The sequence below is a fragment of the Asterias amurensis genome, chromosome 12 (assembly GCF_032118995.1).
Source record: "Asterias amurensis chromosome 12, ASM3211899v1".
In the NCBI taxonomy this organism is placed as follows: Eukaryota; Metazoa; Echinodermata; class Asteroidea; order Forcipulatida; family Asteriidae; genus Asterias; species Asterias amurensis.
Window position 1 is genome coordinate 6,731,877 of NC_092659.1, and position 17,723 is coordinate 6,749,599.

A 17,723-nucleotide genomic window follows, 5' to 3' on the forward strand; every position below is an offset into this window, starting at 1 on the left:
ACTAAACATGTATCCGATGCACAGTGTCCCTCTACAGTCGGAAAAGTCTATATGCAAATGTGTTGATAACATGAAGACATGGCGTAGAAGGCTTGTAATGGCGTTCGTAAATATCTAAAGGCATACGTGCATTCAAGGGTGTGGTCAGAGCAGCAAAGATCATTGCGGCAACTCATTGAACATTCCAATAGATCAGTGCAGACTATAGGCGCAGTGCAGACATTGACCGTTCATATACAATTGTATTATATAACAAACTATGTGGTGGCCGATATGGTACCCAAGCGTACACATGTTACAACAATAGGCGAGCTGCAGCTGTTCCTTGCGGATCTTGTGCGATCTTTTGTCAGTAGGTACGGTGAAATACCGCGAATTGGGCATATTTATGAACAATCAGGGGATGCATGCAATTGTAGTTAACGTAACAGAATAATGTAGGTATTTTTGTCAAACGAAACTCCATTATATGGTGGTCGATACAGGTTCCCAAATCTTACAGCACGAAAACATGTCCTTCGGTTGTGAGACACACGAATCCACATCGGATCATCAACACAACTGTTGTTTTGTGTTGTAATGCAAAGGTTAACAAAATAATGTTGGCCTATAAAACATTGAATCACTAAAAAAAACACCGATTAAATTGTGGCCTTGGCGCGAAGTGGTCCCTTCTCTATTGTACCATAGTACAATCTAAATGTTGTGAAACCATCTGGACACTCATGAGAACTGGCAGTTTTCAGCAAGATGTCTTTTTATCTGATAAGAAAGTTCTTAAAGGCAGTGGACACCATTGGTAATTACTCAAAAGTAATTGTCAGCATAAAACATTACTTGGTAACAGGCAATGTAGAGATGTAGATAGTATTAACACACTGTGAGAAACTGCTCCCTCGTGAAGTAACGTAGTTTTCGAGAAATAGGTAATTTCCCACGAATTTAAGATTTCGAGACTTCTGAATTTGATTTTGAGGTCCCCTGGATCAGAACTTTCCCGAAGTCAAAACAAAAATTGTCAATAACAACAAAATGGAATTCTTAAACGTGTCACCTATTTTATATAAGTTTTTAAAAAGATGTTATAGGTCGGAGTGTTATGCCGGCCCTATACACTCATTCAAAAAAGAACATTGCATGTCCACATTTTCACGATAATAATTACCAAAAATAAGCGGCTAACAATGGGTGCGTTCGTTTAGCTTCCCTGGGTCGACCCCGGTGTTTGGCGAATTTCTTTTCCAGGACGAACGTGGGTAATTATCTGCACACGTTTGTCCTGGAGTTTTGTTTTTTGCCACACACCGGGGTCGACCTAGGGAAGCTAAACGAACGCACCCTTTAACATCGCGTCATTTTATTTAATGCGTAATTGGAAGCTCCTCAACACTTGAAAACGATTGCAATTCAGTATGATGGCACTCCTTTTGGTAGTTGTCAAAAAAAACAGTATTTTCATTTGGTGTATCCCAACATAATATGCATTAATTTTATCGACAGCTCTTTACCAAGTAAGTTTTTATGTTTAAATAATATTCAGTGTTCAGTGCCTATTATAACAACCGGCCCGAACACCATTCAAATCCGCAGCAGTTTTTTGCGGGTATACCCTGCTGAATGGAATTTCCGCATGTCTTAAAGACAGTGGACACTATTGGTAATTGTCAAAGACTAGCCTTCACAGTTAGTGTATCTCAACATATGCAAACAATAACTAACCTGTGAAACTTTTAGCTAAATAGGTCGTCGAAGTTGCGAGATAAAAATGAAACAAAAAAACACCCTTGCCACACGAAGTTGTGTGCTTTCAGATGCTTGATTTCGAGACCTCAAATTCTAAACCTAAGGTCTTGGAAATCCAATACGTGGAAAATTAATTCTTTCTCGAAAACTACATTACTTCAGAGGGGGCCGTTTCTTATAATGTTTTATACTATCAACCTCTCTCCAATACTCGTTACCAAGTAAGGTTTTATGCTAATAATTATTTTGAGTATTTAGCAAAAGTGTCCACTGGCTTTAACAGTTTAATTGAGTATGATGCTATTATTAATTCACATGCCTCAGAGTGGAGTATAATGAGGTTTTCAACACCGAAGCGGTAAGAATACATGAACGTGAAATAGGTGTTTCCTCGAGCAACTGCTTTTTTTTTCTCGACGAGATTGGAAAGTGTCATCTTCAAACTGCTTAGCGAAATCTTCTAATTGTTTTGAAAATGGAGGCACCCCAACAGTGATAAGCAATGAATGCTCGAACTTTGTAAAGCTAAAACATATTTACCTTTCATTCAATTTAGCATCACTAAAATACAAATATTGGTTGCAAAAGTGCACTTATGCGGATTTTTATCGTGAAGTGAAATATTTACCGCTCCATTTCACAAGGCAGAGACTAGTGAACAAATCGCAAAGTGGCTATAATTGTGTGACAATGCAAGAACAGTACATTCAATTTCATATTATTATAAATTACACCAAGGCAAAAAAAAAAAAATCCTTTCCATATTTTTTTGTAAGCACAACATAGAATGGGAGAGCGGGAGAGATATATTTTGGTCATGGCTCTACCAATCGTCCTATAATTATCAATATAGGACTTAGTTAAAATTTGGAGCGTCGCGGCGGACGAAGCATGTTCAAATAGTGTTCCACCAATAATTAATGGCAATGATATCTGCATGCGGTGTAAGTTATAATCGTTATACATCAATTGACTCTTGTATGGTAGATAAGGGATTACAAAACCCTGATGAGTTATTCTCCCTCCAAATATGCACCCGTATACAGCTACAGCAGTGTACTTTTCAAAACGTTTGAGCATAATTTTTGAAAAATGTCCCTTATATACACCTCACGGCAAATACCTCAAGTTGGAAGACATAACCCCTATGTCATGATAGGACAAAATTTGTATACAACATTTATTGGGCTCCAATTTATGTATATCATAGAATAGTTGCAAGGTCTTCAAATTATAAATGAGCCCCACACTCTGTTCTGTCCTCATTGAATGGGGTGCACCCTTAGCAAACGATCTTTGGACATTTGGAAATGGATTTTTCCGAGGAAAGTATCAGAGGCAATGAGGAACTGCTAAATTTAATTTTATTTATTTATTTTCAGTGAAACACTGTTTTTATAAACAAACATCAATATTTTAAAATGTACTTAAAATTAATGCAAGGTACTTGAATTATTGAGAGCATTTTTAAAAAAGAGCAAAATTTAATTAAAGACTGTGGAAATACGCACACAATCGTTACCACAAGCAAATTTACAATAAAGACAAGGGTTACAATTCCGGGTCAACCGGGATAAAGTGCCAAACCTTAAAATCTTAAATTTGTGTACTGTATTTTCAATGTGACGTCATACGCTACTCGCTATCCGTTATACGAGCAGACGACACTGATATCCTGCTTGCTACACGTAAGTTAGTTACGGATAGCTAAACGACTACGGATAGCTAAAAGCATGCATACAGTTTCGTCTGCACCGTATGACGTCACAATAATGACTGTCGCACTAACCGTATGCATGTGAAACCTCACTAATAATATAAGCAATGCACGCACAAAACTATGACATTTCAAAATACACAGATGCCTAAATCACTTATACAGACAAAAACACAAGTTAAAAAGCTGTGTGACCTCACGGTAGACAAAAAGTACAATTAAATATAAAATTTTCTAACTTACATACAGTCTATACCATACAAAGACTTAAAAGTTTACATAGTATTTCATCAAGACAAGTTCAATGCACAACAAACTACCTTATCCAAAGCAAGGGCCTACAAATGGCTCTAAAAAAAGTGTTTCCACAAACAGTAAATGTTTATAAGATAAAAAAATACGTCAATACCAAAACTAATATTTAGAATTTGTAAAATGTTAGCAGGGAGCAATTTCATAGAGTAGCTTATAAGAAGTAGCTAAGCACAACAATGGTTTTGCTTATCGAAGTAATATAAGGTTACCAGCCAAACAACCTATATATGCGATGTTCAATCTGTGACTGGTATCCTGACCAGTCCTGCAGAACAAGCAATTGTTCAGCAACTTTTTTCTGCTTGAACATTGAAATTGCGGCCCGATCAATGAAATGTTAAGAACGAGACTATTAGTTTGTAATAATAATAATAATATTAATACAACAGCATTTCAAATGCGCACTTTATCTGTGTGACATTTAAAGGTGCTGGTCAAGAACAAGAAGAAAAATTTACTCGGAATGTTTATAGGCTATCTGAAGAGATGGGTTTTGAGAGGTCACGTGTGTCCTTAAATTTGATAATTTGTATTTATTGATCAATATTGGCTCCTCCAACCTCGTTCCCAGGGGTGATCGATCTCACCGCGCCATTCCCAGCATGCCTTTCTGGATGACGAGAGGTATCGATACGGCGCGCTGCCCATGGGAGCGAGGCTGTGACTACTCCCGTTTGGTTTCAGCATCAATAGTAAAACTAGTATCCTTGGAGATGCTACTTTTGTACTCGTTATATGACGATGTATTGGGGGTGACCTTCTTCCGGTATGAGTCAGAATGCCGCTTGGAGCAAAGATCCGCAATGGTGTAGAGGTAAGGATTGAGGGAGGAGTTTATGGGAAGGATGAAGACGACAACCCAGGCGTAGGTTTCGGGTGGTATCTCCACGATGCGACTTTGAGACAGGATACCCATGACTATCACTGGTATCCAACAGACGAAATCAGTCATGACTATCGCCGCCATTTTGATTGCCATGCGAACTTCATCGTCCCCGTTTTGGTAACGTCGAACTTCCTTTCTTGACGTTTTGACACTAGCAAACATGCAAACATAGCATATGAGAATCACGGCGAAACAGAGCAGGTTGACTCCAAGAAAAAGCGCAATAGAGAAAAACCAAGAGGCGCGATATTCAGCAGCGTGCGGTATTTCAACGGTTATGTTGGCGACTCCACCCGCATCAATTATCTGCTTTCTTGTCTCATATCGCGCCACTTTCGTCATCAGTGGTAACCCAATGCATACGTCAGAGAGGCCATACAAATCTGAGCTCGAATCAAAAGCAAGTATGGTGGGAACCACGCCGACAATCAGGGTGCAAATCCATATCGATGCGGAAATAATGCGGCCCATCTTGGGGCGAATGTGTCTGCTGCTAAAAGGATACACGATGGCTAGGAATCGTTCAATGCTAATAAGAGTCAAGAAAAACACCGAAGCTTCGCTCGCAACTATGGAAATAAAGCCAGCTAACCTGCAAGGGATACTTGTTTGCCACTCCGAAGATTGCTCGAAATAAGTGTCACCATAACGCACATCTGCAATTGCAATGATCATCATGTACAAGCCCATAAGGGAATCGGACGCAGCGAGGTTAAAGACGAGAAGCGAGTGAACTTTCCGACTGTCTCGACCTTCCGTCTCCTCATGGCATCTCCAGATCATGACGAAGATGTTGCCGACGAGAGCGCTTATCCCCAAGATCCACATGGATATTTTTAAGACAAGGTTTGGCATGAGGGTGCTGCACATGAACAAGGGAGGTTCCGGTTCCAGCGTCTTACAGTCGACGTTTTTATCTTTGAAGAAACAGCAAATACGATGATCATCTACGTACCTATGAGAAATAATTCACAAGCTTATTTTTAGCGAATAAAAATCAATTTCGGTTACCTTCATGTTTCAGTTAGACGTGCTGCTTGAACCAAAATTGGATGAGGTCACAATAGCAGCAACATTGGGTGCGTTCGTTTTAGCTTCCCTGGGCCGACCCCGGTCTGCCCCGATACGTTCCAATAGCCTTAACGGGGCTCACCCGGGTCAGCACCCAGTGCCCTGCTTCGGAGTGGGTCACTGGGGGGGGGGGGGGGTGACCTGAGGTGCATGCCGTCACCACGAGAGGGCGAGTGTTATCGTGTGATTCGTGACCACTTTCTGGCTTCTTTTCAAAAAAAAAGCAACGCTTTAAAAAATAATCGACTATAGAAACATTTGGACTGGTGTTTATTGCGTGAATCTGTATGTGTATTGTTCATTCAATGATGCCCATCACATACACAGTGGTTCCTGATCAGACTGGCAAAGTGACTGAACATGCTAAATTTTAACCCACGCAGTCCCCTCAAATAGTAAATAACGTTCGTGTGACGCAGAGGTGTAATATTATAGATGTATACATTCACTTAAAGCCATTGGACCCTTTCGGTACAGAAAAAACAAAAAAAATCACAGATTTACAAATAATTTACAGGGTTTACAGAAGGTAATGGTGAAAGACTTCTCTTGAAATATTAGTCCATGAAATGCTTTACTTTTTAAGAAAACGGTAAAACAATATAAATTCTCGTTAGCGAGAATTACGGATTTGTTATAAACACATGTCATGACACGGCGAAACGCGCGAAAACAGGAGTGGGTTTTCCCATTATTTTCTCCCGACTCCGATGTCCGATTGAGCCTAAATTTCCACAGGATTGTTATTTTATATATAAGTTGTGATACACGAAGTGTGGGACTTGGACAATACTGTTTACCGAAAGTGTATAATGGCTTTAATAAAGGCATTGGACACTATTGGTAATTACTCAAAATAATTGTTAGCATTAAAACTTACTTGGTAATAGATCAATTAAGAGCTGTTGATAGTATAAAACATTGTAAGAAACGGATCCCCTCTAAAGTAACGTAGTTTTCGAGAAAGAAGTAAATTTCCAAGAATTTCAAGCGTCTGGAAGCACGAAACTTCGTGTGGCGATGGTGTTTTTCATACTATTATCTCTCAACTTTGACGACCAATTGAGTTCAAATTTCCACAGATGTGTTATTTTGTGCATAGGCCTATGTTGAGATACACCAAGTGAGAAGATAGGTCTTTAATATTCACCAATAGTGTCCAGTGTATTTAAGGAATCTATACATGATTGGTAAAGCTGACAAATCAGTCAAATATTGACCCAATTCACCTGACGTCATCATCAGAATAATCTCGGATCGGCCATTTTGGTGGTCAATGTCAATGTGCGTTATTCAGTGAAGTGCGCATTTTAGGCGACGAGCCGTTTACTCGTAAACATAATGACCACCAGAATGGTGAGCGTGGCACAGTCGCCGCGTTTGACGAGCGTGCAAGGGGTCAATACATGACAAAAGTAAATATACCTGAGAACAATTTGGATTTGACCCCATGTACGTATGAGTCACGAAAAAATAGTAAAAATCCACATACAACGTTCAGCATATAAACACGTTGTCCTTAAATGTGGTTGTAAAACAACCAAAATTAGCTCGTTTCTAAGATTTTTAGAAACACTTTTCTAAAATAATTATCACTTAATTTCAGAGGTTAATGTTCACAGAAAAAAAATGTTCTTCAGAACTAGTAAGCTCTATTTAAAGAAAAGTTAAACAGTGATGTTTTTATCCTATACCAATTCTGTAAATCCTGTTTCTCGGGGAAAACCCCAAACATCACACCTTTTACATTTATTTTTAAAGACTACCTGTTTTTAATGGTCATGTTTCGCTTTTTCGGATTAAGAAAATACTCACAATCTTTTTAAATTCACAAGACCGTCAAATGCTTTTTGTCCGAACTTCAGTCGAGGTAAATTGCTGTCTTGCCGCACAAGAATTCTATCGACAAAAGGAAGAGAGAAAAGGAGACAAAAATATTCCATCATGTTTGGATCTTTTAAAGTTCCACAACCAGAGGTTAATGATCGAGCAAGGCATTCTGGGAAAGAAACAAAACGGCGCGGTAAGATCGTACATCGCTTGGAACGAGGTTGGAAGACAGACACATGTATGACCAATGATTATACTGGGATACAATAAGTAATGTGAAGTGTCCTTAAGCTTTCATTAGCTGTGTTATGGTTAGCCTAGAAACATCTGACGTCACACTTCGAGGCTCGTCAATAGCGCCAAAGACCGGCATTCCAGCCGGTGTGTGTTTTCACCTTTGACATACATTCATTTCACATAGAGATACGCAGTCAAATTCTACACCAACATTACATGCAAATACATCGTGAATGTACTGGTATACATGATAGTACACATATTGACACATAGCATGCAGACGACCGAAAGTGAGATTTCTATATCTGTGTTTTGATTGGTCAACCGAAGTTACCTCAGACCAATCAAAACAAACCCAGCTACATTGCGTTCATGCAATGGTATCATTGTATCCAATTGAATCACTGGATCTATAATTAACAGGTACCATTCTTTATCCTTGCGGATCAGGGGCCCATCCCAATCCATGTTATGGTTAGGCTTGAGGTGATGTTGTTTTTCAACTTCCGGCTGTCTGCATGCAGGGTGTGCATAAGGTAATCAATGAATGTTTTTTGGGGTTTTTTTTCACTATGAAATAGTGTGTGAATGTACATTTTGAATTGACTATAAATCTCCATGTGAAATGGGTGCGAGGTCAAACTGTATATCTGCCAGGATCTGATCAGGTGCTCAAATAGGGTTTCTGGCCTTATTCACGAGCCTCGAGTTGTGACGTCAGATGTTCTGGGTATTTGAAAATAAGCATGGGCTGAAGGAGATAAATTCAAAAGAGGGCGCTATAAGACAAACACCGACAAACATGACTCGGACGAAGAGACACACTGTTAAATTCACATTTATTTTAAGGTTATGGGAAAGAAGTTGGTTGTACAGAGTGTGTATTGAAAACTCACAAAGTTTCCAATTGAGGTAGGCTATTAAACGCATCATCTCGAACTGTTTCCAGTGGAACATCAAAGATAGTTCTGGAACAGAAAATGTAGAACAAAGATCGTAAAGGAGGAGATTGAATTTTAAATCTAAATACATGTAATTTAAATACACCAAACACCTCAACATTAACCAACTTAAATTAACCGGGATCGGATTTGCTTTAATGTTTGCCTTTCTGTCACCTACACTCTAAAAACTCCTGGGTCAGAATTGACCCGGATTTGGGTCCGGGGGTCAGACCCATTTATGGGTCAATTTGACCCGGAATCCAGTCAAAATCCCCGCTTTTAACCAAACTTCTGGTCACAATGACACGGATTCCGGGTCACATTGATACGGATTCCCGGTTAAACTGACCCTGAAATGGGTCTGCCCCCTCGGATCCAAATCCGGGTAAAGTTTTACCCGGGGGGTCTTTAGAGTGTAGCTCTGTGAACCCAAGTCGTGGTTTACATCTCGCTCGCCAAAGCATGGATTTGGTTTCAGGCCCAACCTGGCTATTTTCAGTTTTGTTTTGTTCAGTCTACTCTGCGTATGAATTTCGTATTATGTTTTTCCCTGAATTTTCAGAGTACGCATGAGAACCAGTATTTACTGTTTGAGTGGGGCAAGGTTATTTACCCGCTGGATTTTTTTAAAGCATAACTTGGTCCGCTGTCTCAAGGAAATTATTTTTTTAAAGGTAAGTTATTCATTGACATAAAACATAAAGCCGGCCTCAGGTCGACCTTGCGTCAACAACAAATAGTCGGCGACTGACTTTTCAGGATCACACTGCGACTGAACTTTTCAGTCGGCAATTATTTACGACCTGGGCGTAACTGCGATGATTTTAGGACAATCTGAAACAGTCGCCGCTCGAGAAAATATTAACAGCCGCAAGAGTAGAACAATTTGAACTTGGACGACGTGATCGTGACAGTCGGGAACCAATCGCAGGCGCACGCTTTCTCAGTTGTTGTGACCTGAGCATATTTTGTATGTGCGTTGCCAACGGTTTGCTGTGGGCACAAGAAAATCGTAGGTCGACCCGAGGCCGGCTTTAGTTTTGTATCGGGAATAAAGCATACATAATCCTTTATATCACAAAACTCGGGAAAGTACCGAGGATCACTTGAATCCAGTACTAATTTTTTTTTAAATAAACTAACAAACGAATACTTATAGTCATTAGGAATCTTACATCCCCTTCAGGCTTGGCATTCCTAGAAATGTACGCTCTTGCAGTTCAACCAGCGACGTGTTGGACAGATCTCTGTTGACAAAGACAATGAACCACTATCAAATTGAAATCAAACAATAAACCATTGTTATGTGAGTTGTGTTTTAAGCTACTCGTGGTGTGAACAACAATAAGAAGCAGGTATTATACACAAATTGACTGGCAATTAGGTAACTTGTGTACGTCTATTCCCCCGAGGGAATTTTAGTGAACAGAAGAGGGACTTGCTTCGCCTCGGGAACTGAGTCAACTTCCAATACGTTCCAGCCAAAAATAATACTGATTAAGCAAGAGGTGTGTTATAAAACAATTATACATTTAAATTATCATATTAAAATCTCGTCAGGGGTGCTTACATGTGATTGAAAAAACACTATACATGCATTTGCATGACCATACATCATAGGCAGTATACAGCCCCCCCCCCCCAAAAAAAAAAAAAAAAAAACAACGAGTGGGGTTGTAAATTATGTTTGTGTTAAAAAAACCTTAAAAAAACCCCCATAAACCAACAGAACACTATGCTAGTATCATACTCACAACCACAATAAGCAGTCCAAACTGGCAAAAGTGTTTGGTTTTATTTCAGATATATCGTTGTTCTTCAAAGACCTGTACGGATATGTAAAAAGACAAGGATATAATTTTAGTGGTGCCTTTTCAAAACCCCGATGTACGATTAGAATATACATAGTTAATTGTTGATAATCCTATGTGTAAAGTACAGTAGTGGCTATATAAATGGGACCCGGGTAAAACATGACAAGGAAACGGCTTTTACTTTTTGCCAGACAATGCTAATACAACTGCTGTACAATTTCTGAATTCAGGGAAAGCTAGGCAGTGATGGATTAGTTCAGTAAAATCAAAAACTTGATGGTAACAAGACCAGATATCGGTGTATTTGGGAAACTTGTTTTCCCGTCTTAATTTTGAAACAAAATGTGGTGGAGTGTTTAAAGGAACACGTTGCCTTGGATCGGACGAGTTGGCAGTATATAAAGCATTTGTAACCGTTTGTTATAAAATGCATAATGGTTTGAAAGATGTTTTAAAAGTAGAAAACAATGATCCACACAAATATGCCTCGAAATTGCGTGGTTTTCCTTTTGCTTTGCGAACTAACACGGTCGGCCATTTATGGGAGTCAAAAATTTGACTCCCATAAATGGCCGACCGTGTTAGTCAAAGAGGTAAAAGGAAAACCACGCAGTTTCGAGGCATACTTGTGTGGATAATTGTATTCTACTTTTACAACATATTTCCAACCATATGCATTTTATAGCAAACGGTTACAAACACTTTTCAAAGACCAACACGACCGATCCAAGGCAACGTGTTTCTTTAATAAAATAAGTCAGCCATGGCATCATGCGAAGATTAAGTAGCTCAGTACACATGTGTGAAAGTTGTGGTCAACACTTACAGCACTTTTAGATTCGTCATTGTCCTAAAAAAGCCTGGTTCAAGCGAAGAGATATTCACTCCAGATAGTTGCCTATTAAATGAAGAAGATTAAATGATCAAAATAATATTAATAAACAGCAACATATAAAGCGCAGTAATGCCGTGAAATTACCTTAAAGCGCTAAGCTGACACCAAGAAACTAGATAAAAAGACAAAAGCCATCAGTAGAAAAGTTACATGCTGTACACAAACAAAAACAACCATTTAAGAGATTCCAAAATCGATTACGGTTATTTTCCATGTATTGTGTGAAAGGGAAGGTACACGTTTGGTAATTACTCAAAACAAAATATTAACTTAAAAACCGACTTGGTAACGAGCACTGGATGGAGAGCTGTTGAGAGTACAACACATTGCGGGAAACGACTCCCTCTGAAGTAACACAGTTTTTGAGAAAGAGGTAATCTATCTCTAAAATATTAAAAGACTTCTAGCTAGAAGTATTTTGTTCCTATCTGAAAGCACACAAATTTGTCCAACAATGGTGTTTTTTCTTTCATCCTTTTCTCGCAACTTCGATGACCAATGGGAGACTTTTTGAGTACTCTGCCACTAGAGGGCAGCAGACCTACCAGGTAAGGGTGCACAACTCCTATAGCAAACAATGGTAAATGCTAACAATTCAAAAATATCCAAAAATATTTAGAAGTCTCTCAGCCTCTTGAAAATTAAATCAGATACATTGTCATACAACTAAACTTCAGATTTCTTCTCAATTTTTGGTAGGTCAGCATTTTGGAATTTTTGCTAATTATCCTAGAAGAAACACTCCCAAAAACTCATGCACACCGCTTGTTATCATTGGGGAACTCGTGTCCAGTACGTCCTGTTCCAGAACAGTTTGGTTTATGCTGGCAATGTGTTATGAAAAACAAAATACAGTTTGACTAAATCTAAAATACAAAATCAAAAACACGCAAAACACAAGGTATTTGCTGTCAGTGACCGTCACTCATGCTTCTCCTATTCCTAAGTTGTTGACATTACCTGGTGAAGAGCGCCCTCTCTTGGTGATTGGCAGATAGTCTAAAGTTTCCCATTGAGTCAAACTTTTCACAGGCTTGTTTTTTCATGCTTATGATGGGATACACCAAGTGAGAACACTGGTCTTTGACAATTACCAAACGTGTACACTGCCTTTAATTGGTGTGACAGAATAGCAAATCCGCAGCATTCTGCATGAGGATATTTGAAGAAAATTATTTTTTTTAAATTGCAAGGCTTGCCAGGATTTAAAACCCAATTTCACTGCACGCTGGCCCACAGTGACCTTTCATCCACTTACAGCAACTTTGTAGTTCTGGCTACTCCTGACAACAGTGTGCTGTTCCATCCATTTGCGCATGTGACATTCAAATCACCCTCCCGGTAGTTACATTCGCAATCGGCAGGACACTTATTCACATCTACGGCAGAACGAAAAAGAGAAGAAAAATCAAATGCACTACAATTAGAGAGACATTGGCCGCCGTCGACAATAGGTTAAACAATGGACAAGTGCTGGCGTATAAGCGCCACAAACAACACTCAACCAATAAAAGGTATTCCTTTGACCTCCGTGAGGGCGCTGTTTTATCGTGTGACGCATGCAGAGTCGTATAATTGGAGAGTTACGACAACTTGCGATTATAAGCCATTTCGTTCTCAAGAAACCCACGGGCGAACGAGGGGTGCCAGGCTGGTCTGTCCATTGGGTTGTGCTGCATTCGAAAACAACATGGCGTCCAGCAACCACGTGGCCGCAGAAAACTGGTCCCTCTATATCGCACTGGTGTGACGTCATGGATGTACGATTTGATACATCAACAATATCGATTTAATTTGGTTTCATCTCTACAAAGATGTGTGTAAAGCACTGACGGTCTACTCAGTTCTTTCCTCAAGTTCTTTAAACAAAAACCACAAGTATGTATATTACCCGGGTATAGGACTCACAACCTCTTCTATTCTAGAGAAGATGTATCTATTCCAATATCCAATAGGCCTGTGGAGTTTTCACAGTACTCAATAAACAAAATAAGTTCGGTGTTTTAAATACACACATCGGTGTGTGGTTTAATAATCAAATTTTGTGGAAATTACTTATTTCTCGAAAACAATGTTACTTCAGAGGGAGCCGTTTCTCACAATATTATGTTATACTATAAACAGCTCACCATTGCTTGTTACCAAGTAAGTTTTTATGCTAACAATTATTTTGAGGAATTACCAATACTGTCCACTGCCTTTAAGCCCCCAAAATACTCAAGCGCGACAAAATTATGCTTGTACCGTAAAAAAGGTTATCGATCAAACTACCATGTCACATGTACAACTTGTGACTGGTATCCTGCAGAAATTGACAAGCAAGATTTTCTGCTAAAGTAGCCCTATGAAATTGGTTCACAATGCTTGTACTACTCGTCTATGTGATTCGAATGTCTTACCACATTTAGTTTCATCGTCCATAACAGGGCAATCGAAATTTCCATCGCAGACCTTCGCTTCAGACACGCATCGAGAGCTGCCGTAACCATCTGGTGATGGCGAGAACGGGAAAGTATTGCTGCTATCTGAACTGGAGCTCATTGTCGACGGCATGGTCGATGAGTGTGTAGTCAATGATGAATCAAGCAAATTATCCGTCACGAAAGGCTTCTTACACTTGTATGCATTGGGACAGACAACGTCATCTGACAAATTGAAAAGGCAGGGAAAATATTTTTTGGTGATTGTCAATTCAACTCAGTAACATTTATTTCATTGCTGTTATTCATTACGAAAAATCACACATGTTGACATCATGTAATACAGTAGCATAAGGTAAGAAATATATGCACAATGAGTCAATAGTAAAAAGCAAATAAATGACAACATTATTTCAAGTGTAAGGTGAATGCTTTAACCTATGGACAAACAAACATACAACCAAGGAACCGTAACAATGTATCATCGATTGATGACATACGGATCAAATAAACAACCTGTACAAATTTGGACCCCGATATCAAGTTGCAAGACAGTAGTGAAAGGAAAATACCATTGTTGCATACTAATGGTATGCTCTCAAATGCCTGAGAAAGGCTCATGCCGCAAGCCTTTCTAAGATTCAAATATATGGGTGAAAAAGTACCCCACAGCAACCTTTCCTTCAACCCTAAACATATCCATTTCAAACAAAGATATTGACAGCATATTATGAAGACCGTTTACAACAGGGCTAGATAGCTCGTTTGGTAGAGCCAAACGTCAGGCTTTTAACTACTTTTTGCGTTTAGGCCTATACCATCTTAACATTTGTTACCCATTTTTGTTCCCATTTTACGGAACTGATCTAACCCAACAAAAAATTTACATTATTTAAAACGTTTCTTATTTCTTTCTCGAGTTGAAACATTTGAATGAAAAGATTGTCTGGCCTACCGCAATCATACTCGTCTCTGTTATTTCGGCAATCGTTGAAACCGTTGCATTCGGCGGACGGGTCGATGCAGATCCCATTGCCACAATCAAAGTCGTCAAAATCGCAATCTGTTAATTGTAAATAACACTCACAGATAAGTTGGATTTCATATTGACTGATTGAAATTGACATTAGTCTGAGAAAAAATTAGTTTCTGTCTGGTTGAAAAACTGAGCTTTTTCAATTCCTAATCGTCTAACTAAACTCTGTAAGTTTCTTTTAATAATTACCTTATCGGCAGTTTTCCCGCCTTTTCTACCAAGCTTGTACATTCGTCTAAATCACTATCTTGTTCTTGAATGTGTTTGTATGGACCGGTCTCTATTCTTTTAAAAGTAATGGTCACATTTCATTTGTTTATACTGATCTTTTTGTTAGAATTTCTGTAATGTACTGATTTGGCTCATCCTAGTTTAAAGGCAGTGGACACTATTGGTAATTACTCAACATAATTAATGTCATAAAACCTTACTTGGTAACGAGTAATGGGGGGAGGTTGGTAGTATTAAACATTGTGAGAAACGGCTGTGACAAGGGTGTTTTTTTCTTTCATAGTTATCAAGTAACTTCTACGACAATATTGAGCTCAAATTTTCACAAGTTTGTTGTTTTATGCTTATGTTGAGATACACCAAGTGAGAAGACTGGCCTTTGACAATTACCAAAGTACGTGTCCAGTGCCTTTAACGAAAGAAATAATTAGACACAGCTACCTTTCTCTCCATCGAGATGATTTATCACGAAGAAGAATCCCCGATCAGCCACCAACCAGTCAGTGCTGAAGTTTACCCTGACAGGGGCTTTCAAGACAAATCTCGTGATCTTGATATTTTTACCAGTTAGTTCCAGCACCTCCCTTAAATCAGGGGGGTCCCCGATGCTAAATCTCAAAAAATCATATCCTTCTTCGAGAACGAACTCCACAACCCTAAAGACCAGTGAAGCCGACGCGTATGGAATGACTTGCCAGGTGCAGATAGTGTCCAACGGGTAATGGTCCGGAAACCCAGGAGAGGTGAAATTGATTTGCTCATCGAAGACATAAATATCGTGAGTTCCACAGCGACCTGAAACACAAACAAAATATAACACTAAATTTGTGTACATGAGATTTAAGAACCATTGTCACGGCATTGTCAAGTGACAAAAATGCACCTTTTTTATGTTTTGTATTCGGGGAACATGTCAGCTCTAAAAAGAATGCCCTGTTTTTAACTACTACCTGGTGGAGCTAGGAACTCGACCGGGAGGCAGGAACTACTTATTTTGATTTGTGGATCGAGGGAAACTATTGTTATTTACTTCACTGCCACAGAATTAGTTCTTATGTAATTGGTCTTAGAGGGAAGGTACACGTTTGGTAATTACTCAACAAAAATATGAACTTAAAAACTGACTTGGTATGAGCTTTGGAGAGCTGCTGATAGTATCAAACATTGTGAGAAACGGAATAGGCAAAGATTTTGAGAAAGAGGTAATTTCTCACTAAAATAATAAAAGACTTATAGCCAGAAGTATGTTTTCCTATCTGAAAGCACACAAATTCGTCCAACAAGGGTGTTTTTTTTCTCATAATTTTCTCGCAACTTCGATGACCAATTTAGCTTGAATTTTCACAGGCTGGTTGTTTCATGCGTACGTCGGGATACACCTATTGAGAGGACTGGTCTTTGACAATTACCAAACGTGTAGGCCTACCTTCCCTTTAATTGGTCTCAAACTCACATTGTTCACGCCTCTAGCTACCGGGCAACCTAGTGTGTCTATAGTTGGTAAGACACTGCTCTAAAATGGAAAGGTCATGGGTTTGAATCCCACACGAGCCTTTGATATATTTTTTTCACAGGCCTTGGGAAAGTACGGAGTATACAGTGCTAACACACATCAGTGTGTGGGTAAAAATTTATAAATAATATTAAATTCACCTGGAAATATATATATTTTTTTCAAAATAAGAGTATTTATGTTTAATAACAGTAAAACAATTTTTTAATTAATTGTTTGACACGATTTATATTAATAAAAAAAAAGAGGAGTTGTTTGGGTTGACTCCGCCTACCATTTTTGTGACGCCAATCGAGGCAGACTTTGCCTGGAAATATATACATTTTTTTCAAAATAAGAGTATATTTTTATTAACAATAAAACATTGTTCTAAATAACTGTTTGTCACGATTTATATGTAAAAAAAAAAAAAAAAAAAAAAAATTGTTTGGGGGTGACTCCGCCTGTCCCTTTTGTGACGTCAATCGAGCCTCGATCAAACATCGACCCCCTCGAATTTGCCTGCAATGCGTAGAGTAAACACACGTGCGAAGTACATGTAGGTCCAAGTCGTGAGTTTGTTCGTTTCGAAAAAAAAAAAAGGTTTTGTTTTCATGCATTTTTCCGGCAACACCGACCAAGTGATATGTGTGTTGCTGCTGGGTGCAGCAACACAACTAAAGATGGGGGTAAGTTTGCATCTGTTTTCTGCGGATCCCAAGTATAGGCGGTCGTTGTTGGCCGCGAAAGTCAGACTCACAAGAGCAATAGTAGTCCGGTCCGACGTCTTTTTCAGCGCTGTGCAGCAAACACTTCGAGCCGTCGTGCTTCGAATCCGGAATACACCACACAGTTGTATGGTGGCCCCGAAGGGACACAGCCAGTCGTGAGTATTTTCGCGACGTCGTGAATATTTTCGCGCATCGTGAATTTATTCACGTCAAGTCGCGAATATATTTTTGCGACGTCGTAAAAATATTCACGAAAAGTCGCGAATACTTTGGCGACGTCGCGAATTCTTTGGCGACGTCGCGAATTCTTTAACGACTAGTCGCGAATATATTAACAACGTCCTGAATAATTCTGCGACTA

General features: G+C 39.1%; 1 protein-coding gene across 3 annotated transcripts in view; it reads right to left on the reverse strand.

The window, feature by feature from the left end:
- Window positions 1-3,174: 3,174 nt before the first annotated feature.
- LOC139945177 (uncharacterized) overlaps window positions 3,175-17,723 on the reverse strand; it is a 162,591-nt gene continuing 148,042 nt past the window's right edge. For all 3 annotated transcript variants that reach the window (XM_071942465.1, XM_071942466.1, XM_071942464.1), the window contains 10 exons: window positions 15,581-15,934; window positions 14,828-14,935; window positions 13,852-14,097; window positions 12,711-12,831; window positions 11,384-11,455; window positions 10,498-10,569; window positions 9,919-9,990; window positions 8,696-8,767; window positions 7,548-7,631; window positions 3,175-5,616 (listed from right to left, as the gene is read on the reverse strand). In XM_071942465.1, coding sequence (XP_071798566.1) covers window positions 4,440-5,616; window positions 7,548-7,631; window positions 8,696-8,767; window positions 9,919-9,990; window positions 10,498-10,569; window positions 11,384-11,455; window positions 12,711-12,831; window positions 13,852-14,097; window positions 14,828-14,935; window positions 15,581-15,934 — 2,378 coding nt within the window. In that variant the 3' untranslated portion in view covers window positions 3,175-4,439. The remainder of the gene's footprint in view (window positions 5,617-7,547; window positions 7,632-8,695; window positions 8,768-9,918; window positions 9,991-10,497; window positions 10,570-11,383; window positions 11,456-12,710; window positions 12,832-13,851; window positions 14,098-14,827; window positions 14,936-15,580; window positions 15,935-17,723) is intronic.